The sequence below is a fragment of the Eptesicus fuscus genome, chromosome 14 (assembly GCF_027574615.1).
Source record: "Eptesicus fuscus isolate TK198812 chromosome 14, DD_ASM_mEF_20220401, whole genome shotgun sequence".
NCBI lineage: Eukaryota > Metazoa > Chordata > Mammalia > Chiroptera > Vespertilionidae > Eptesicus > Eptesicus fuscus.
In genome coordinates, this window is record NC_072486.1 from 2,931,212 (window position 1) to 2,948,148 (window position 16,937).

The 16,937-nt window shown below is 53.6% G+C and overlaps 1 protein-coding gene and 1 long non-coding RNA gene across 6 annotated transcripts; one reads left to right on the plus strand and one right to left on the minus strand.

Moving 5' to 3' along the window:
• Positions 1–846: 846 nt before the first annotated feature.
• On the minus strand, positions 847–6,021 carry SEC61G (SEC61 translocon subunit gamma). 4 transcript variants are annotated; one of them, XM_028154350.2, is made up of 4 exons: positions 5,918–6,021; positions 3,915–4,012; positions 1,581–1,683; positions 847–1,001 (listed from the first exon to the last, which is right to left on the minus strand). In XM_028154350.2, the coding sequence occupies exons 2-4, from the start codon at positions 4,006–4,008 to the stop codon at positions 992–994; spliced, it is 207 nt and encodes a 68-aa protein (XP_028010151.2). In that variant the 5' UTR covers positions 4,009–4,012; positions 5,918–6,021; the 3' UTR covers positions 847–991. The 4 variants fall into 4 exon arrangements, with proteins under 4 accessions (XP_028010151.2, XP_008145384.2, XP_054582403.1 ...); XM_008147162.3 differs by lacking the exon at positions 5,918–6,021 and adding an exon at positions 5,742–5,838; XM_054726428.1 differs by lacking the exon at positions 5,918–6,021 and adding an exon at positions 5,152–5,168.
• Positions 6,022–6,110: 89 nt separating this feature from the next.
• Positions 6,111–16,566, plus strand: LOC114233685 (uncharacterized). 2 transcript variants are annotated; one of them, XR_008558128.1, is made up of 3 exons: positions 6,111–6,224; positions 7,260–7,360; positions 16,451–16,566. It is a non-coding gene; the product is annotated as an uncharacterized LOC114233685 (long non-coding RNA). The 2 variants fall into 2 exon arrangements; XR_003619825.2 differs by lacking the exon at positions 16,451–16,566 and adding an exon at positions 7,508–7,613.
• Positions 16,567–16,937: the final 371 nt, after the last annotated feature.

Sequence of the window (16,937 nt, forward strand, 5' to 3'; positions counted from 1 at the left end):
GAAATGGCATCTTCTAAATAACAGCCAGTTCTATAAAAACCTATTGCTTTGTCTAAGGAACTTGGAGCCCGTTCCTCTAAATCCTGAGTCTATAATTGGGCGCTCCCGGTCCTGGGTTACATAGGTCACAAAGGCTAACTCAGTGGTCGGCAAACTGCGGCTCGCAAGCCACATGCGGCTCTTTGGCCCCTTGAGTTTTTAGCAAAGGCCAGCTTAGGAGGACCCTAATTAAGTTAATAACAATGTACCTACCTATAAAGTTTAAGTTTAAAATATTTGGCTCTCAAAAGAAATTTCAATCGTTGTCCTGTTGATATTTGGCTTTGCTGACTAATGAGTTTGCCGAGCACTGGGCTAACTGAACCCAAGAGTGCCTCCCCTCCTGCAGAGCACAGCTGCCCGGGAGGCATGGTACACGACCTGCGGCCTCACACGCAAACACCCGTGTATGATGGTGTTGGGAAACCCCTTTCACTGACCCGGCGGTGCACGGCGTGAGGAAGGGGCGTGAACAGGGGGCCTGCACGGGGACAGTAGTGTGATAGACCTGGTCTACGGATCTTCCTCACCAGCACTGTCTAAACGCTATCTACTACCGCTCAAAAGAGCCTTTTGGAAAGAAAGAAGTGGGAAACCAGAAAATGTATTCTAAAGTAGCCGGGAAACAGAACTAAAGGAAAATCTATTTTTAATGTCCGAGTCGGGCTGTTTTACTTTAAAACTTCACTTCCCGGGGGAGGAAGGACTGCCGGGGGTCTTACACCCCTTCCCACTGAAAGCAGACCTCAGGTTCTTAACACATTTCAACCATCGGTAAATATCTGCGATAGAAAGCAGAGAAGTTGGTTTACATTGAAACTATTTTAATTTAGAAACAGAAAACATCTTGGAAAAAAAGAAAGCACACAAAACATGCCGGCAGTTTTTTTACTCCATGAGCTTCTCCCATCTGCAGTCCACCAATCCCCAGACGAACCCTCGTCCGCAGGCCTCAGCCTCCACTGCAAGAGAGAGAGAAGGGTCAGCGCTGCGTGATGCCAGCTTTGAACACAACGACCTGAAAGGCAGTGTGCTGTGCGGTGCTGTGATGGAAGCAAACCGGTTCACTGAGGACCACACACACCTACATGACCCGAGACAGCACACACGAGAAGAAACTCAACTGTCACGTCTTGGACTGAAAACGCCTTGGAGGTAAAGTGGCTGCCAGGACAGACTATCTTAAAACTCAGGATCCTCACTTGGGAAATGTCTTTCTGAACAAGACAAAAACCATGAACTACCTATCCGGGTGGAGGCGGGAAGTGTCCAGTCTGATAGATAAGACGCTAGCGGGTAATAAAGAGCTCACACTAGCAATGGTTCTCAACCGCGGCAGCTTCCCAGGCAGCCAAACCCCTGGCTTACTCATCTGAAAACAAAGTCCCCTCACACCAGCAGGTGCTTAATAACCACCAGCAGATCCCCGCAGCGAAAAAGTCAGACATATCTGCGCATTAATGAAACAGCTAACTGTCAACTCAAATGGTTTCAATTCTCATTCTATTCTAGATATTGTCTATTTCAAAAAGTTTACTTACACAATGATGTTATTAATAGGGATGTGGATCAATTTCACAAAGAAGCCAATGAAACCCATTATAGCAAATCCTATTGCTGTCGCCATGGCAATCTTCTGGAATTCTGGATTTAAAACACAAAATTCATCATTTTCACAGTACACTGCAAGTATAGGGGGGAAAACTAGCAGTAACATAAACTTACTGGTGAACATTTCTCCTGATAATAAATACATAATTTTAAATAAAATAATGTATGACACTATTTGTTAGTAGTAAAAAACTGACCGATTTTAAGAAAGAAACGATATGCCACTAGTGAATCCATCCACAAGCAGTGAAATATTTTATCTTCTCAGCAAATGACCAGGATGCCAAAGGGAAATAAAATGTGGATAGAAGAAATACAGAGTATTTGTCTTTAGAAACTTCTAACACTGCTAAAAATCTACATATATAAAAGGCTAATATGCAAAGTGTCCCCTCGGGAGTTAGACCGGGAGACTGGGAATTCGATCACTCACTATGATCTGTGCTGACCACCAGCGGGCGGCGCGGAACACGGCGGGTGACCAGTGGCAGTGGCAGGGTGCTGAGGGAGTGAGGGAAGGAAGAGGCGGAGAACTGCACAGTGGCGGCACGTGGGTGGCAAGGGAAGGAGGCGGCAGGGAGGCAGGAAACCTGATCAGCCCTGATTGCCGGCCAGGCCTAGGGACCCTACCCATGCACAAATTTCATGCACTGGGCCTCTAGTAGGTTATAAAAGCACAGAACATGACTTTTCATAAAAAATCAGGTCCACTGGATTTGATATTATGAAGAAGCCAAACACGAGGCTTGAAAATCAGATGGGGTTGAGCACAATTTTCTGTAAAGGTTTCAGACTAGGGTACTGTATCCATTTCACGTTATTTCCTCGGGGAAGCTGTCCAGATGTGGTTAGTCCTCCTGCTCATTCTTCTACTTATTTTCCATAATACTCTCGACAGCAGTAATCAGAAACTGTAACTGCGTTTATTTGCTTAGGACTACCTCCCTGAAAAAGTCTAAGCTCCGTAAGAGCAAGGACTATTCTCTATTATGTATCGTTGTATAGTTTACTACATATATAACATAATGTATTAAATTCTCTATTGTAATCTGAGCTCCTAGCCCAGGCAGCAGTCAAGAAATGAATAAAAGTAGACAAACTCTGGTGCATCTTTTAACACATGAATCATCGTGTGTGTGTGTGTGTGTGTGTGTGTGTGTGTGTATATGTGTGTATATATATATATATATATATATATGTATATATATACATATATATATATATATATATACACACATATATATAGCCGAAACCGGTTTGGCTCAGTGGATGGAGCGTCGGCCTGAGGACTCAAGGGTCCCAGGTTCGATTCCGGTCAAGGGCATGTACCTTGGTTGTGGGCACATCCCCAGTAGGGGGTGTGCAAGAGGCAGCTGATCGATGTTTCTCTCTCATTGATGTTTCTAACTCTCTATCCCTCTCTCTTCCTCTCTGTAAAAAATCAATAAAATATATATAAAAAAAAAAAGTCTAAGTGACCGTTATGACCGGTCACTATGACATGCACTGACCACCAGGGGGGCAGATGCTCAACACAGGAGCTGCCCCCTGGTGGTCAGTGTGCTCCCACAGCAGGAGTGCCACTCAGCCAGAAGCTAGGCTTGCGGCTGGCGAGCGCAGCGGCGGTGGCGGGAGCCTCTCCCACCTCTATGGCAGTGCTAAGGAGTGTCAAGCCAAGCAGTAAGGAGTGAGCAGATGGGTGGTTAGGAGCGAGGGGTCCCGGAATGTGAGAGGGATGTCTGACTGCTGGATGTCCGACTGCAAGGATCGGGCCTAAACCAGGAGTTGGACATCCCCTGAGGGGTCCCGGATTGCAAGAGGGCGCAGGCCAGGCTGAGGGACGACCCCACCCTGTGCACGAATTTCATGCACTGGGCCTCTAGTGATAAATAAGAAATTAACTTCCTAGGTTGGCAACTCTGTTGTTGATTCCTGTTAGGGTTCTGTTTGGGGGAGGGAAAAGACTCCCAAAAGACTTTCCAGAGTGAAAATATGGAAGATACTAAAAACTCTGAAGTCATTAAATATGACTAACACAAACATAATATGAAAATAAGGCTGTAATAAATACTCTTACACCATTTGAAATACATAAAACAGAAGCATGTATAAAGTGTACAAAATATAGGAAGTGACAATGTTAAAAAATAAAGCAAAATAAGTAAAAATGTGGATTAAGAGAAAGTAACTCAATGGCTACTGAAGAGGACAACAGTCATCAAGGAAAAGGCTTGGAGAATGCAGCTCTCACTTGAAAGCTTTACCTTTTCGGTCGGGTTTGGTGCATCTCTTGACCAGCCGGATGGAATCCTTCACAAACTGCCGACTTGGCTCAACGAACTGCATTACCTGGTCCATGATGCTGGTTTGGACAAACAGGAGAAGAGACAGTCACGGATCGTTGTCCTGCAGCCAGGACTTGTTCTACCAACGTGTAAAGGAGACCGGCCAGAAATGCATGCCTGCCGTGGGTTAATCCCACCCACAAAATAAACAAAAGGAAAGAGAGAAGAAAAAGGAGACTCGGAGCCTAAACTGACGCTATTTTTGTAAATTCCAGCAAAGCATCAGGGCAACGGCAACAGCTTTGCCCTGACGATCATCACTGACCAAGGATGCGCAGGGCGGCGCCATCACATCCCGTCCCTCACGCACTCCGCAGGCTCCGCTGTTCCTACTAAGGAGCCAGCAGTGTTGGGAATCCAACAGAAACTTTCCATATTTTATTTTAAACTCCCAGAGCCCGTGTCTCCCCCAGTAAATACCAGCGACGGTGCTGCAAGAGCCAGAGTAGAGGCAAACATGGCCTGCAAGCCGACTGCGCCAAGCCGTGGCCGCCCACCACGTCTAGAGAAGCACACGCCTGATGGGAGACCACGCAAATGTCCAGAACAAGGACGACTGAGGCTCTGCGCCAGCCTCTAGGTCTGGACACAGCTCCAGGGACACAGGGCGAGTTTCTCACAGGGGCTCTGCGCCGTCTAACCTCAGCTGGGCGAGCTAGAGGCCAGCCTGTGCCCTGTCCCTCCAGGCTTGGGGCGGGGGGGGGGAGGGGGGGCAGGCACATACACACTCAACACACTTCTGCCGAGTCCCCAGTGAGAGGCAGTCAGGCCAGGTGGCTCTCAACCGTCCATGACCTGCTTCCTCGCTGGGGTGGGCAGGTGGGATGACAGACTCCAAACGTGTAAGGATGTTCTGGGCCGAGAATGTTGGGTCCCTCCAAAGACATACCAACGCCTGCCTTCTCAGTATCTCACTCAGCATTTCAAACCCAGGGGCTTAACCTTTACAGCTGCCGCCATGCAAGTTAAGGACCCTTTCCCTGGGTTGGAGGTGGGGGTGGGGGGCTGCAGGAACCCTCTGTGACCTGTTCATTAGATTGACAAATCCCCCCCACAGCACAGGCGCCTGGCAGGGCCGCCTGAATACGGCTCTCCCGAGGGCACACACATCCCAGAGGGACCACATCCGAGGGGACACATCTCCAAGGGGACTCACCTCCGAGGGGACTCACATCCGAGGGACTCACATCCCGGAGGGCTCACATCCCAGAGGGGACTCACACCCGAGGGGACTCACATCCCGGAGAGCTCACATCCGAGGGACTCACATCCCGGAGAGCTCACATCCCGGAGGGCTCACATCCCAGGGGACTCACACCCGAGGGGACTCACATCCCGGAGGGCTCACATCCGAGGGACTCACATCCCGGAGGACTCACATTCCGGGGGGCTCACATCCCGGAGGGCTCACATCCCAGGGGACTCACATCCGAGGGGACTCACATCCCGGAGGGCTCACATCCCAGGGGACTCACATCCGAGGGGACTCACATCCCGGAGAGCTCACATCCCGGAGAGCTCACATCCCGGAGGGCTCACATCCCAGGGGACTCACATCCCGGAGGGGACTCACACCCGAGGGGACTCACATCCCGGAGGGCTCACCTCCGAGGGGACTCACATCCCGGAGGGGACTCACACCCGTGGGGACTCCCATCCCCAAAGCCAACCCCACGGAGGCCCGGCGGCAGGCCGTCACCTGACCACCGGTGGCACAGAAGCCCCGAAACCCGACCCAGGACTCACACGCAGGGGCCCGAGGACGCCTGTTCCAGCCGGAAGAACCGCCGGCCTGGGAGCCCCCCTCCCTCCGGGGCCCGCGTCTCCGCTGCCACCCAGCGTGGCCGGACCCGGGCCCTCTCCCCGCCCGCCGCCGCCCCCCGAGTCACAGAGGGTCGCCCACGCCCCGGACAGCGCCTCACCCGCCGCCGCCGCCTCGCCGCCTGGGACACGTAGCACTGGAGCCGACCCTCTGTCGCCAGCCGGAACCGGAAACCGGGGCGCTGGCCTCCAGCCCGCCCACCTCTGCGTTCATTGGTCCTTTGCGCGTAGACCTCACTGCGCAGGCGCCGCCGACGCGCGTCGCGGCCCCGCTTCCGGTGAGAGGACCGCCCAGGGGCTGGGCTTCCTGTGGGGCTTGGCTCTTGGAGGCAGCGAGTTTGGCGGCTGCCGTGTTCTTCCCCGCCAGCCCCGGTGCCCCGCCAGCTCCCGGTGCCCCGCCAGCTCCAGGTACCCCACCAGACCCTGCTACCCCGCCAGCCCCCGTACCCCACAAACCCCCGGTGCCCCACGAGACCCTGGTACCCCACAAGCCCCCGGTGCCCCGCCAGCTCCCGGTGCCCCCCCAGACCCTGCTACCCCACAAGCCCCCGTACCCCACAAACCCCCGGTGCCCCACGAGACCCTGCTACCCCACAAGCCCCCGGTGCCCCACGAGACCCTGCTACCCCGCCAGCCCCGGTGCCCCGCCAGCTCCCGGTACCCCGCCAGACCCTGGTACCCCACGAGACTCTGGTACCCCACAAGCCCCCGCTACCCCACGAGCCCCGGTGCCCCGCCAGCTGACGCTCCAGGGCTGCCCCTGAGGGTGGAGTGTGAGTTGTTTCCTGTGACGGTCGCTCTGCACGCACTGTCGTCGGCCACGGTGAAGCCGGAGGCTGGACGATGGTGTCGGACCGGCCTAATTCGAAATCGTCTCCCCACCCGCAAGCCTGGCTTCCTCCGGGCAGTCACGGGGTGTCGGGGAACGGGCCGCCCTTGGCGCTTCAGGTTGACGGGGGGCCGTGGTTGTCATCCGTGTTTGCTGAGACCATGATGAACCCGAGCGTTTGGTCGCTGGCGAGCGTGTCCACCTGTGGCTTTGTTTGTGGGATGGCTCCTCACTCCGGGCACGGCCCGCCCCTGGCAGCTGCTGTGGTCCAGCCAGGGGATGTGCAATGCCCGGAGGGACGGACAAGTGAACGGAGTAATTATAACCGTGGGCAGGCTGCGTCTGGAGCAAATAAAGTAAAAAGGGCATTGGGGGCGGGAGCGGGGGGGGGGGGGGGGGGGGGACAGGACTCCCTTAGGTGGTGACTGCAGGCTCTAAGCTGGAAATGATGCCTGGGCTGAAACCCGGGGGATAAAGAATGATTCAAACTATTCAAACATCCCAGGTCAACTCGGAATTTAAAAGTGATTCTTAAGACTTTTTTATAAAAGAGTATAGCAGGGTTATTTGTTATAGCCAAAAAAACTAAAAGTGATTCAGGGATCCATCAACAGGAAAATGGATAAACAAATGAACAAAAAGGCATATTTCTACAATGAAATGCTACACAATTGAGAAAAAATTACATGCAACATTGATGAATATGTAAAACATGGTAAGTGAAATAAGGTACTGTAAGATATATATTCTCTTTTAAAATGTTTTAATTTTTATTGTTTTGATTAGACAGTAAAATTAGTGCCCTGCTGTGGTGAAAAAATTAACGCACTTCCTCCTCACCCCCCCCCCTCCCATTTGTTAGTGTTTTAGGCTGTTTCCTAAATAAGGGATGGTTCTTTTTCTGGCTTCATTAAGTATGACTTCAGTAAGATAAAAAAAAACTTCTCTCCAAAGACACTATTAAGAGGGGGAAAAAAAGACAAGGCAGAGACGGGGAAAAAATAATTGCAAACGCATATCTGATGAAGGACTCGTATCCAAAATGTGCAAAGAACTCAAAACTCATTAAAAAATAGGCAAAGAGTCCCAGAATGCCTCACCAGAGAAGATGTGCAGATGGAAAATAAGCGTACGAAAAGGTGCTCAGTATCACCTGTCACCGGGAACTGCAAAGTAAAACAGTGAGATGCCACTGCTCACCCGTCAGGGTGGCTAAACTTCAGGCTGGCCACTCCGTGCTGAGGGAGATGGAGCCGCAGGGACTCATTTCAGACCGCTGCCGCCACTTGGGAAGACAGCGGGGCAGTTTCTGACAAAGCCGAGCATCTTACACCGCCATCCAGCAGTCACGCTCCTCGGTATGTACCCCAACGAGTTGGAAACACGTCCACACGCAAACCTGCACACAGAGAAGCTTTAGTCACAATTGTCCAGACGTGGAGGCAACAAAGGTTTCCATGTTTTTTATCAGAAGAATCTAAGACACAAGATGGCGAAATAACTCCAAGAAAGCACATATATGTCTGTATGTATGTATGTACGTACGTGTGTATGTATGTGAAACACACCTCCTCTCTCTGTCTCTCTCACACTCGCACTCATCCCAGGTTCACCTGATAGCCCTTAAGCCTTTCAAAACAATGTATTGTCCTCACTACCTTTTTGTTGTTGTTTTTCATTGTTGTTAATAAAAGTCAAAACGGTAAATAGTTTACAGTCAGTGGACATTTTGTTATTAGGAAGACTCATAATTACTGCGTTAGTTACCGGTTGAGCTGTCTGAAAACGTTGGTTCCATGGGAGTACTTTGATTTGTAGTTCAAGCATTCGGCCACCAGAGGGCAGTGCAGGAGCACGCGTGGTCACAGGCCTGTGCTGGGAAATGCCGGGCATGGCTGGGTGGTGGGCTGGGAGCGCCGCTTTGGGTGTAGAGACCAAGTAGCTCTTCTACAAAAGGAGCTATAACCTGACGGTTGGCACCAAGAAGCACTCGTCCCATCCAAAGCGAAAAGAAAGGAATGTGCTTCTAGAAAAAACTTGATTCAAAATGTCTTGTTTAAAACATGATTCCTCAGTAATAAATACGAGGAATTTATTTATAAATAATAAATTCCTCAGTCCCTATCCACAAACTCCCGGGAGGATAACTGGTCTCCAGCTGCGTGTAGACCCCGCCATGAAGACGGGAGGAGAGGCGGGTCCTGCAGGGGCCAGGCCGGGGGGGAAGAGGCGCCGTCTGTGAACGTCCGGTTTTGTGCCCTGTGCCCTGAGGCAGCCCAGCAGGTGCCGCGTGGACCCGGGAGCTCAGGCCCGGGCCTCGTTTTTCTGGCCAAGAGAGGATCAACTCATGTTCATCTTTCTCTTGATCTTCTCGTCGCTTCGTGTTGTCGTTGCAGTAAACCCAGTCTGACCTGCCCCCTGCTTGCTCCTCGGCAGTCTCCAGGAGCCTCCTCTCGCTGTGGTCCTGGCTTCCCGTCCGTCCACAGACATTGCAGACTCACCCCGCCGTCCAGGCCGCTGCGCTCGCTGCTCTCTGTGCCTCCATGTTCCTCCTTCGCTTGGCTGCCTGCCTTTCTCCTTCCTGCGTGGAGTCTGTCACTGTCTCCTCCCAGACACCCTTCCTGCTGTCCTAACCAGAGGGGGCCCCGCCCTCGGTCCCCTCCCTCCCATTGCACCGGCTTGTGTCCTTCCGGCACTCACACGACCGGAGATGGTGGTGTTTGTTGCAGCGGGAGTCGCTTCAGATGTGAAAGCAGTTTAACAGGGAAAAGCGGTCAGAGAGCTAGCAGAGCACACAGTGTGACTTGTTGGGGCTCAGGCTGGGGGGGAGTCCGCTGCCCATGGCCAAGGCACCAATAAGAAAGGGCAGTCCCGGATGCTGTATATTCATGGCGTGTCCTTTGGGGTGGGGAGCAGGGTCGGGGGGCATCCGTGAGACGGCGCAGTTCCCTGGCTGGGGGGGGCTTGTGGGGAAGGACCTCCTCTGGATCTCGGCCCTGGGAACTGCCTGTCCCTCTGGTAAGCTAACCCAGGTCTCCGCTAGGCTCCCACAATCAGGAGGACGCGAGCAGTTCGGGCCATCGGCTTTCTCTCCACTGAAATGTAGCAGCACAGAGGCAGGGGCCTTGTCTGTCCCGCCCACCACTACAGTCGTACGGTGCCCAGGGGCAGGTGATCAGATCCTCCGGGATGAGTGAAAGGTAACAGCGTGAGTGGTGATGGCGTGAACAACTTCCGAGAAGGACGGGTACTAGCAGGAGAGGCCGTGTGTCCCTGACGTGGTGTCGTGGGGGTGGACTGGGCCCTCGGGGCGGACAGCGTCTGAGTTGGTTGTAGCACCGTCCCCGGCGCAGGCGCTGCAGGTGGCACCAGACCCTCATGTGACCCCGGCCACAAGGGGTCCTTCCGTGCTTTTAAGCCCACGCCCGTGCTACCTGAGCGTCACTCGTACACGTCTAACCACCCGCTGGGCTGTGCTGCTCTTAACGCAGCCGTTCGCTCTTTGGTATTTGACCCCGGGTTCCCCGGTCATTTTTGTAAGAGGAGCAGGTTGGAATTTGGGGAGACATGGTCCGTGGGTCTCTTTTCCGTTCTGACTGTTCTTCTCATCTCCATCCAGCATCACAATCCGCCAGAGTGGTTTGGCAACGAGAGTGACGATGAGGTCATTTCCACGATATTCAGGTCAATGTTAGTAATGCTTACTGCATGCTCATCCGCTTTGGGAATGCTTCTAAATTGGCGAAATAGGAAAAAAAAATTGTCCAATGAGAGGAAATTATGTGTCGAGCTGAATCCTGAGGAGGGCGACTAATAAGACAACGTACAGTACTCACTCAGCACTGGGCCGGGTTCATCTCCTGAGGACTGCTCATGTGACAGCCTTCCCTCGTTCTGCTCACCCCCTGAAGATGAATCCTGGGGATGGATCTCACCAACGGGTAACACTACCAGGATTTACACTCAGAGTGTCAACAGAAACTATGAAGTAGGCAAAACAAATCTTTGGCAGTCTCCAACCATGACCCATTACCGGCATCATTTCTCTCCACCAAAGTAACATCTATTATTACGGGCCCTTCGGGACTAAAGAGTGACACGTGACGGAGAAAGCACGCGGATCAGTTCACTGTGTTTCCACAGGTCCACGTCGCCCACCGCAGTAATTTCAGAGCCGTCTTCTCCACCAGGGGTTAGCTTAAGGCGCTCTTAAACACTAAAATGGTATACCCTTGGCAACTTTTTTCTTCCTGTAATTCTCTTCAACATCATCTTTTCACTCTACTTCCTGTTTTTTCCCTGGGCTGTAAAGTGATTTCTTCCCCTGATCACCTCCTACCCGTTAGTGAATCCACAGTCAGTTTATTACTCCTCTCACATTTCACACATTTGTTTGACCTCCCCGAACCACACAGCTTCAACGTGCACTTAACTAGAGGCTTCGAGCCAAACACTGAGTCACCTTTGCAGCCGCATGTCAAACTGGGCATGTCTGTTCCTGTCCTACCAGCTCCTCACATCAGCCCGTGTCTGCTGTGCCCACCACCAAACCCCGGTGTTTTCCTGATTGTGCTATAGGATGAGCATCGCCCGCTTTCTAGCCTATAAGCATAGGAGGCCACCCTCTCACTCACCGCCACTCTCCAGACCCAGTCGGCAAGCCTCACAGTGTATGGTTCCGTAAGATCTTTTCTTTCTGCGCGTCCCTTCTAACCACAATAACTGTCACCTCAGGTCTGGGTTCTCTGAAGCCCAATGGCCACTCACTGGTTCACAGCACCTGGGAGCAGTGCTCCGGAATCACGAGGCTCTTCAGGACTTACCTCAAGGCCACTCCAGTCCTTCGGTATGAAACGTGACCTCTTCGTTATGTAAGGCTCTCACTTGATTACCCTGAAACTATAGGGAGTATGTTGGGATAGACTCAAATATTTCTTTAATATTTTTATTGATTTCAGAAAGGAAGGGAGAGAGAGAAACATCAGTGATGAGAGAATAATTGATCAGCTGACTCCTGCACTCCCCCTACTGGGGATCGAGCCTGCAACTTGGGCATGTGCCCCAACCAGGAATTGAACTGTGACCTTCTGGTTCATAGGTCAACACTCAACCACTGAGCCATGCCAGCTGGGCTCAAATATTTCTTATCAAATATTAGCTTTGAAAAATGAATAAGAATCCTATATAATAAAAGGCTAATATGCAAATTGACCAAACAGTAGAACGACCAGTCGCTATGATGTGCACTGACCACCAGGGGGCAGATGCTTAACACAGGAGCTGCCCCCTCGTGGTCAGTGCTCTCCCCGTGGAGAGCGGGCCTAAGCCGTCAGTCGGACATCCCCCAAGGGCTCCTGGACTGCGAGAGGGTGCAGGCTGGGCTGAGGGACCCCCTCCCCCCAGTGCATGATTTCATGCACCAGGCCTCTAGTTTAGGAATAAAAGCTCCATTCCTGAAAGATATGAACCTGGCCTCCAGAAGGAGCGGGGAGTGTGTGGAAGACCAAGGTTAGTGTGGCCTCGGTAAGATTTCAGCTGCAGTTGGTGTGACCCTGGACGAGACACTTCCACGATCTTAGCTTCAGTTTCCTGGAGTGAAGATAATGTCTGCCTCAAACGAGCCTTTTGACAGTGAAATGACATTGGACATAAAGCTTCCATCTGAGAAACTCCGTAACTGTTAGTACTCAGCGCTGGACCTTTATACCAAAGAGTAAAATATCAACAATGGCTTTAAGTAACGGGATGAGGAAGTAACAATAGAAAGCCACAAAGAGCCACACAGAACCGCTGGGAAGTGGTGCTGACAGCGCCTCACGGGCCAGAGCATGTGGGTGGAGAGATCCCAGGCAGGCAGCCCTGTCTGAGCCCAGGCCAGACAGGACCCTTCACTCCTCAGCTTCCGGCAAGGGTTCCGCCCCGGGAGATGGGAAAACCCGGCTAGGGGGGGTTCTGTGGTCTTCAGATAAACTCAGTCCACGCACCGCTCACTTCTAGGCCGGGAAGCGTTTCCCAGCCGCTCCTGGTCATTTCAGAGGAGTTTGGGGGAATGGAGACACGCCCACCTTTCTGCGGTGTCACCCCTGCAGCCCCAGACTCCCCGGGGCTGGGCTCGGTGCGGAGGGCGGCGATGGACAGAAACTGCCTGTGTCCACTGCGGACAAGAGGGAGCTGTGAACGTGGTGGGGGCTTTTCGAGATCATTTAGTCGAGCATTTCATTGCGTGAAGAGGAAAGCCAAGCTCAGGCCGCTGAGTTGGACAAAGTCACGCAGCGCAGGAGAGGCAGACGGGCCGAGGCCAGCTCGCACAGCCTGGTCCAAAGCCTCCTGCAGAGGCCGTGCCTCTGCGGGTGTGCCACACTGGCCTCTGCTTCCCCTTCCGCCTGAGCTGGGGACAGCCCTACCTACCACCGGGAGGGACAAGCAGTGAGCATGAGGTGAATGAAATCTGTGTAGCTCCCAGAAAGTCCTGCTCCTCCTCCTCCTCCTCCTCCTCCTCCCCCTCCTTCTCTTCCCTCCCTCTTCCTCCTCCTCCTCTCCCTCCTACTCCTCCCTCCCCCTCCTCCTCTCCCTCCTACTCCTCCCTCTCCCCCTCCTCCTCTGCCTTTCCTCCCCCTCCCCCTCCTTCTCCTCCCTCCCTCCCTCCCCCTCCTCTTCCTCCTCTCCCTTTCCTCCCCCTCTGCCTCCTTCTCTTCCCTCCTTCCCCCTCCTCCTCTCCCTCCTACTCCTCCCTCTCCTCCTCCTCCTCTCCCTTTCCTCCCTCTCCCCCTCCTTCTCCTCCCTTCCTCTCCTTCCTCCTCCTCCCACTCCTCCTCCCCCTCTCCCTCCCCCTCCTCCTCCTCCCCTTCCTTCTCCTCCCCCCACCCCCTCCTCCTCTCCCTCCCTTCCTCCTCCTTTTCCTCTTCCTCCTCCTCCTTCTTCTCTTCCTCCCTCCTCCTCTTCTTCCTCCTCCTCGTCCTCCCTCTCCTCCTCTTCCTCCTCCTCGTCCTCCCCCTCCTCTTCCTCTTCCTCATCCTCTTTTTCTTCCTCCTCCTTCTCCTCCTCCTCCTCCTCCTCCTCCTCCTCCTCCTCCTCCTCCTCCTCCTCCTCCAGGAGTTCATCCAGGGGATTCCTTGAGGGAGTTCGTTGCTATGAAACAGTGCTGCAGCTGGGCTCGCTGTGGGGTCTGGGCGTCGGTATCTGCAGCTGTGAGATGGTTGGGAGGTTGGGGCCATCCAATATTAAACCAGGAGACTAGGTCACGGCCAACAGTTTAAAGTCTCTCATTCGTTAATTAATCAGTAATGAATTACTTCATCCACTATTTACTCAATCCTTATATTCCAGAACCTCCGTCAGGTCCTAGGGACATACTGTGCCTGTCCTTAGTCCAGGCCATAAACAGTGGTCGCGGGGCACGTGGGTGCCATGCTGGGGCGCGGGGCCACCGGGAGCGGCCGCTGGAGGCTGTCGCTGCTCACGTAGATGGTCCCCTGCTTCTTCCTCTTCGTTCTGCTGTCAGTCTGCAGCCCGTGCTTGGCTCCTGGAATAACCAGGAGCTGAGGTCCCAGGCGAGCCTCTCTGGCCCAGCGCCCCCTCGTCTCTCCTCGTTGGTTTCTCTGACTTGACCTCCTTCGTGATCCTCAGCTCTGTCCCGTCCTCGGAACCGAGTCAGTCCATCACAGCCTTGAGCAGGTGACGCCCCCTTCTGGGCCCGCTCTGCCCGCCCCCCCCCCCCCATCGCACATTTCCTGGGGCACTCCCTAGCAGTCCCCTCCACAGGAGGCGGAGCCAGTGTGGACAGATTCTCTAACTACTTGGGAATTTTGTGGACACTGTCGACTTGGGTAAGTGATGGTTTTGTCAGTAGGAAACTGTGCTCTAGTGCATTGGTTATCAGCCCGGGGAGGGCGGAACCAAGGAAGAGGGCAGCAGAGGCGAGTTCCCAGGAGGGCATCACCATGTGTTTACGATTAGCAAAGAAGGCACGAGTCCAAAAAAGCCTGAGGAACTTGTCTAAGCACCAACTAAGCTACTTCCGCAATTTAGAGACGAGGATAACTGAGAAGCAGGATTGGAGCTCGGGAGTCAGGCCGGCCAGCAGCTGCATAGATGGAAAGAAGGGGAGGCGACAGTGACAGCAGTTTTTATTGCGTCCTCACGACGCACTGGGCACCCGTTTCGTCTCCACATGGGCCCTGTGCGTGGAAACCACCGCTGTCCTATTTTAGGTTGCTGATTCGAGTGTGAAGGAACCCGGGCAGTAAGTGGGAGAGCCAGTACTCCGCCCCAGACTGCTGACTCCAAGTCCACGGCCAGATGACTGCCCACCGGCCGGGCCGGCCGTGCCATCAGAAGGAGGCTCACTGCGATACTGGGCTGCTTGCTGTGTCGAACCAGTTGAGAGAAGTAAGCGATGGGCTTCCCTGGTCAGTATTGTTGGGCGAGAGTTGGTGATGACCCGCCCCTGGCAGCCCGGGTAGGCGGAGGACGTAGGGACGACCTGCATTCACACAGCTGTACAGTGATGCACCGCATCGCATGAGGCTTGCCCTCAACGCAGACCACATGTATGATGGGGTCCCGTAGATTATAATGGAGCTGAAACAGTCCCGTTGCTAGTGACGTTGTAGCCATCATAACATCCTAGCTGCGGAGATTGCCAAACTCCACCAGGCCGTGGTTGAGACGGCAAACCGCCTTTACCTGGCGCGGGTGAGGACGGCATTAGGAGGCCCTCGAGGTGCTTCCTGAGGACTTGACCGGTGAGGAGCTGTTGGAGTTGGACCAGGAAAGCACAGCTGAAGAAGAGGAAGCTGCAGGAGAGAGGAGAGAAGGAGAACTCCCAAGAAGTCCGCAGGGAGGGGCCCAGCAGAAGCGTGTGCAGACCCTCGTCGGCTCCTTTGGACGTTGACAGCACGAGGGATGTCCATGGTGACCCCCCTCTCGCAGGCACATCTGTGAGGGAAAAGAAGGAAGAAGCCAAGCCGACCACCGGGCATCCTGGGTCGAGAGCCGGCTCAGGGAGAGCTCGAGCCCGCGGCCGTGCTCCAGGAGAGCCTTGTCCCCCGAGAGGCCCGCCCCACGCCTGGCCCCGAGCCCTCCCGGCGGGACGAGGGGTGGAGGGGGAGCCCGACCCTGTGTAGGCCCAGGCTAATGTGTGTGCTTTTGTCTGTTTCCACTAAAAAGTTTAGAAAGTGAAAAACAGCCCTGGCTGGTGTGGCTCGGCCGGTTGGACATCCTCCCGATCCATGTCGTGCTCTCGCATCAATTTCTCTCTCCCTCTCCCTTCCCCTCCCTAAAAATCAATAAACTACTCTTTAAAAAAATTAAAATTAAACACAATTTAAATGGGGAATAAGGATGTAAAGAAACATGTTTTGTCCCCCTGAACAATGTGTTTGTATTTAAACTGTGTGACTACAAAAGAGTTGAAAAGTTAGAAAAATGTTTTAAAGTTTACAAAGTAAAAACATTACAGTAAGGTTAACTTATTATTGAGGAAAGAAAATAATGTCTGTGCATTTAGTGCAGCCCACGCGTACAGTGTGTGTGAAGTCTACGGCGTCACGCAGTGTGTGTGAAGCCTACAGGCGTGTCCAGCCGTGTCCTAGGCCTGTGCGTTCACTCGCTGACCCACCCAGGCCGCCCCCAGCCCTGCAGGCCCCACGCATGGTCACTGCCCTCTGCAGGGGAGCCCCTCTCCTTCCGCAGGCCCGCCACGAGCCTCTCCCAGCCTCCCGGGGCTCCCCAGGTTCCTCCTCCTCAGGTCTGGTTTCTCTTCATTTCTCCCTTTTTGATGATTTGTTGTTGTTTTAACCCACAGATCGTGTGGTGGAGGAGGCAGGGAACATGGACACAGAAACCTCGCTGTCTTGGCTCAGAGAAGGTGACGGGCCAATGGAGGGGGTGTTCGGGGGTCCATTTTGCTTTGGGAAGATTCGGGAGCTTTTGTTAAAAAGCCAAACTTTGTGAAAATGTCCGTTTTTATCCCTTTAAGAGGTGGAATATCCTGACTTACTATTGCCTAGAAATGCTGGTGCCCTGTGGTTGCTGGGAGGGGCAGTGCCTGAGGGAGGAGACGCGCCTGGTGTGATTAAGTCAGTCATCTAAGCAAACCGACTTCCTGTGAGTAACACGGATCACCGGGTGCTGGCGAGGGGATTAAGGAGCTGAGGAAACGCTCGTGGCCTCGGACCCGCCCAGAGCTCCTGTGGCCTGTGCCCTCGGCCGGGTGACTTGCTGTCTGCTTTCAGCAAGACCCGGACTCCCTCCTCCCACTTCCTGCCTCGCGTGTCTTCTGATTGAATCTT

What these genes read in the sequence shown, in the direction of transcription:
- SEC61G (XM_028154350.2), bottom strand. Translation starts at nt 4,008, where the DNA reads ATGGACCAGGTAATGCAGTTCGTTGAGCCAAGTCGGCAGTTTGTGAAG. An exon ending in CACCAAACCCGACCGAAAAG is followed by an intron (nt 1,684 to 3,914) that starts GTAAAGCTTTCA and finishes TTTTAAATCCAG; the next exon opens with AATTCCAGAAGATTGCCATG.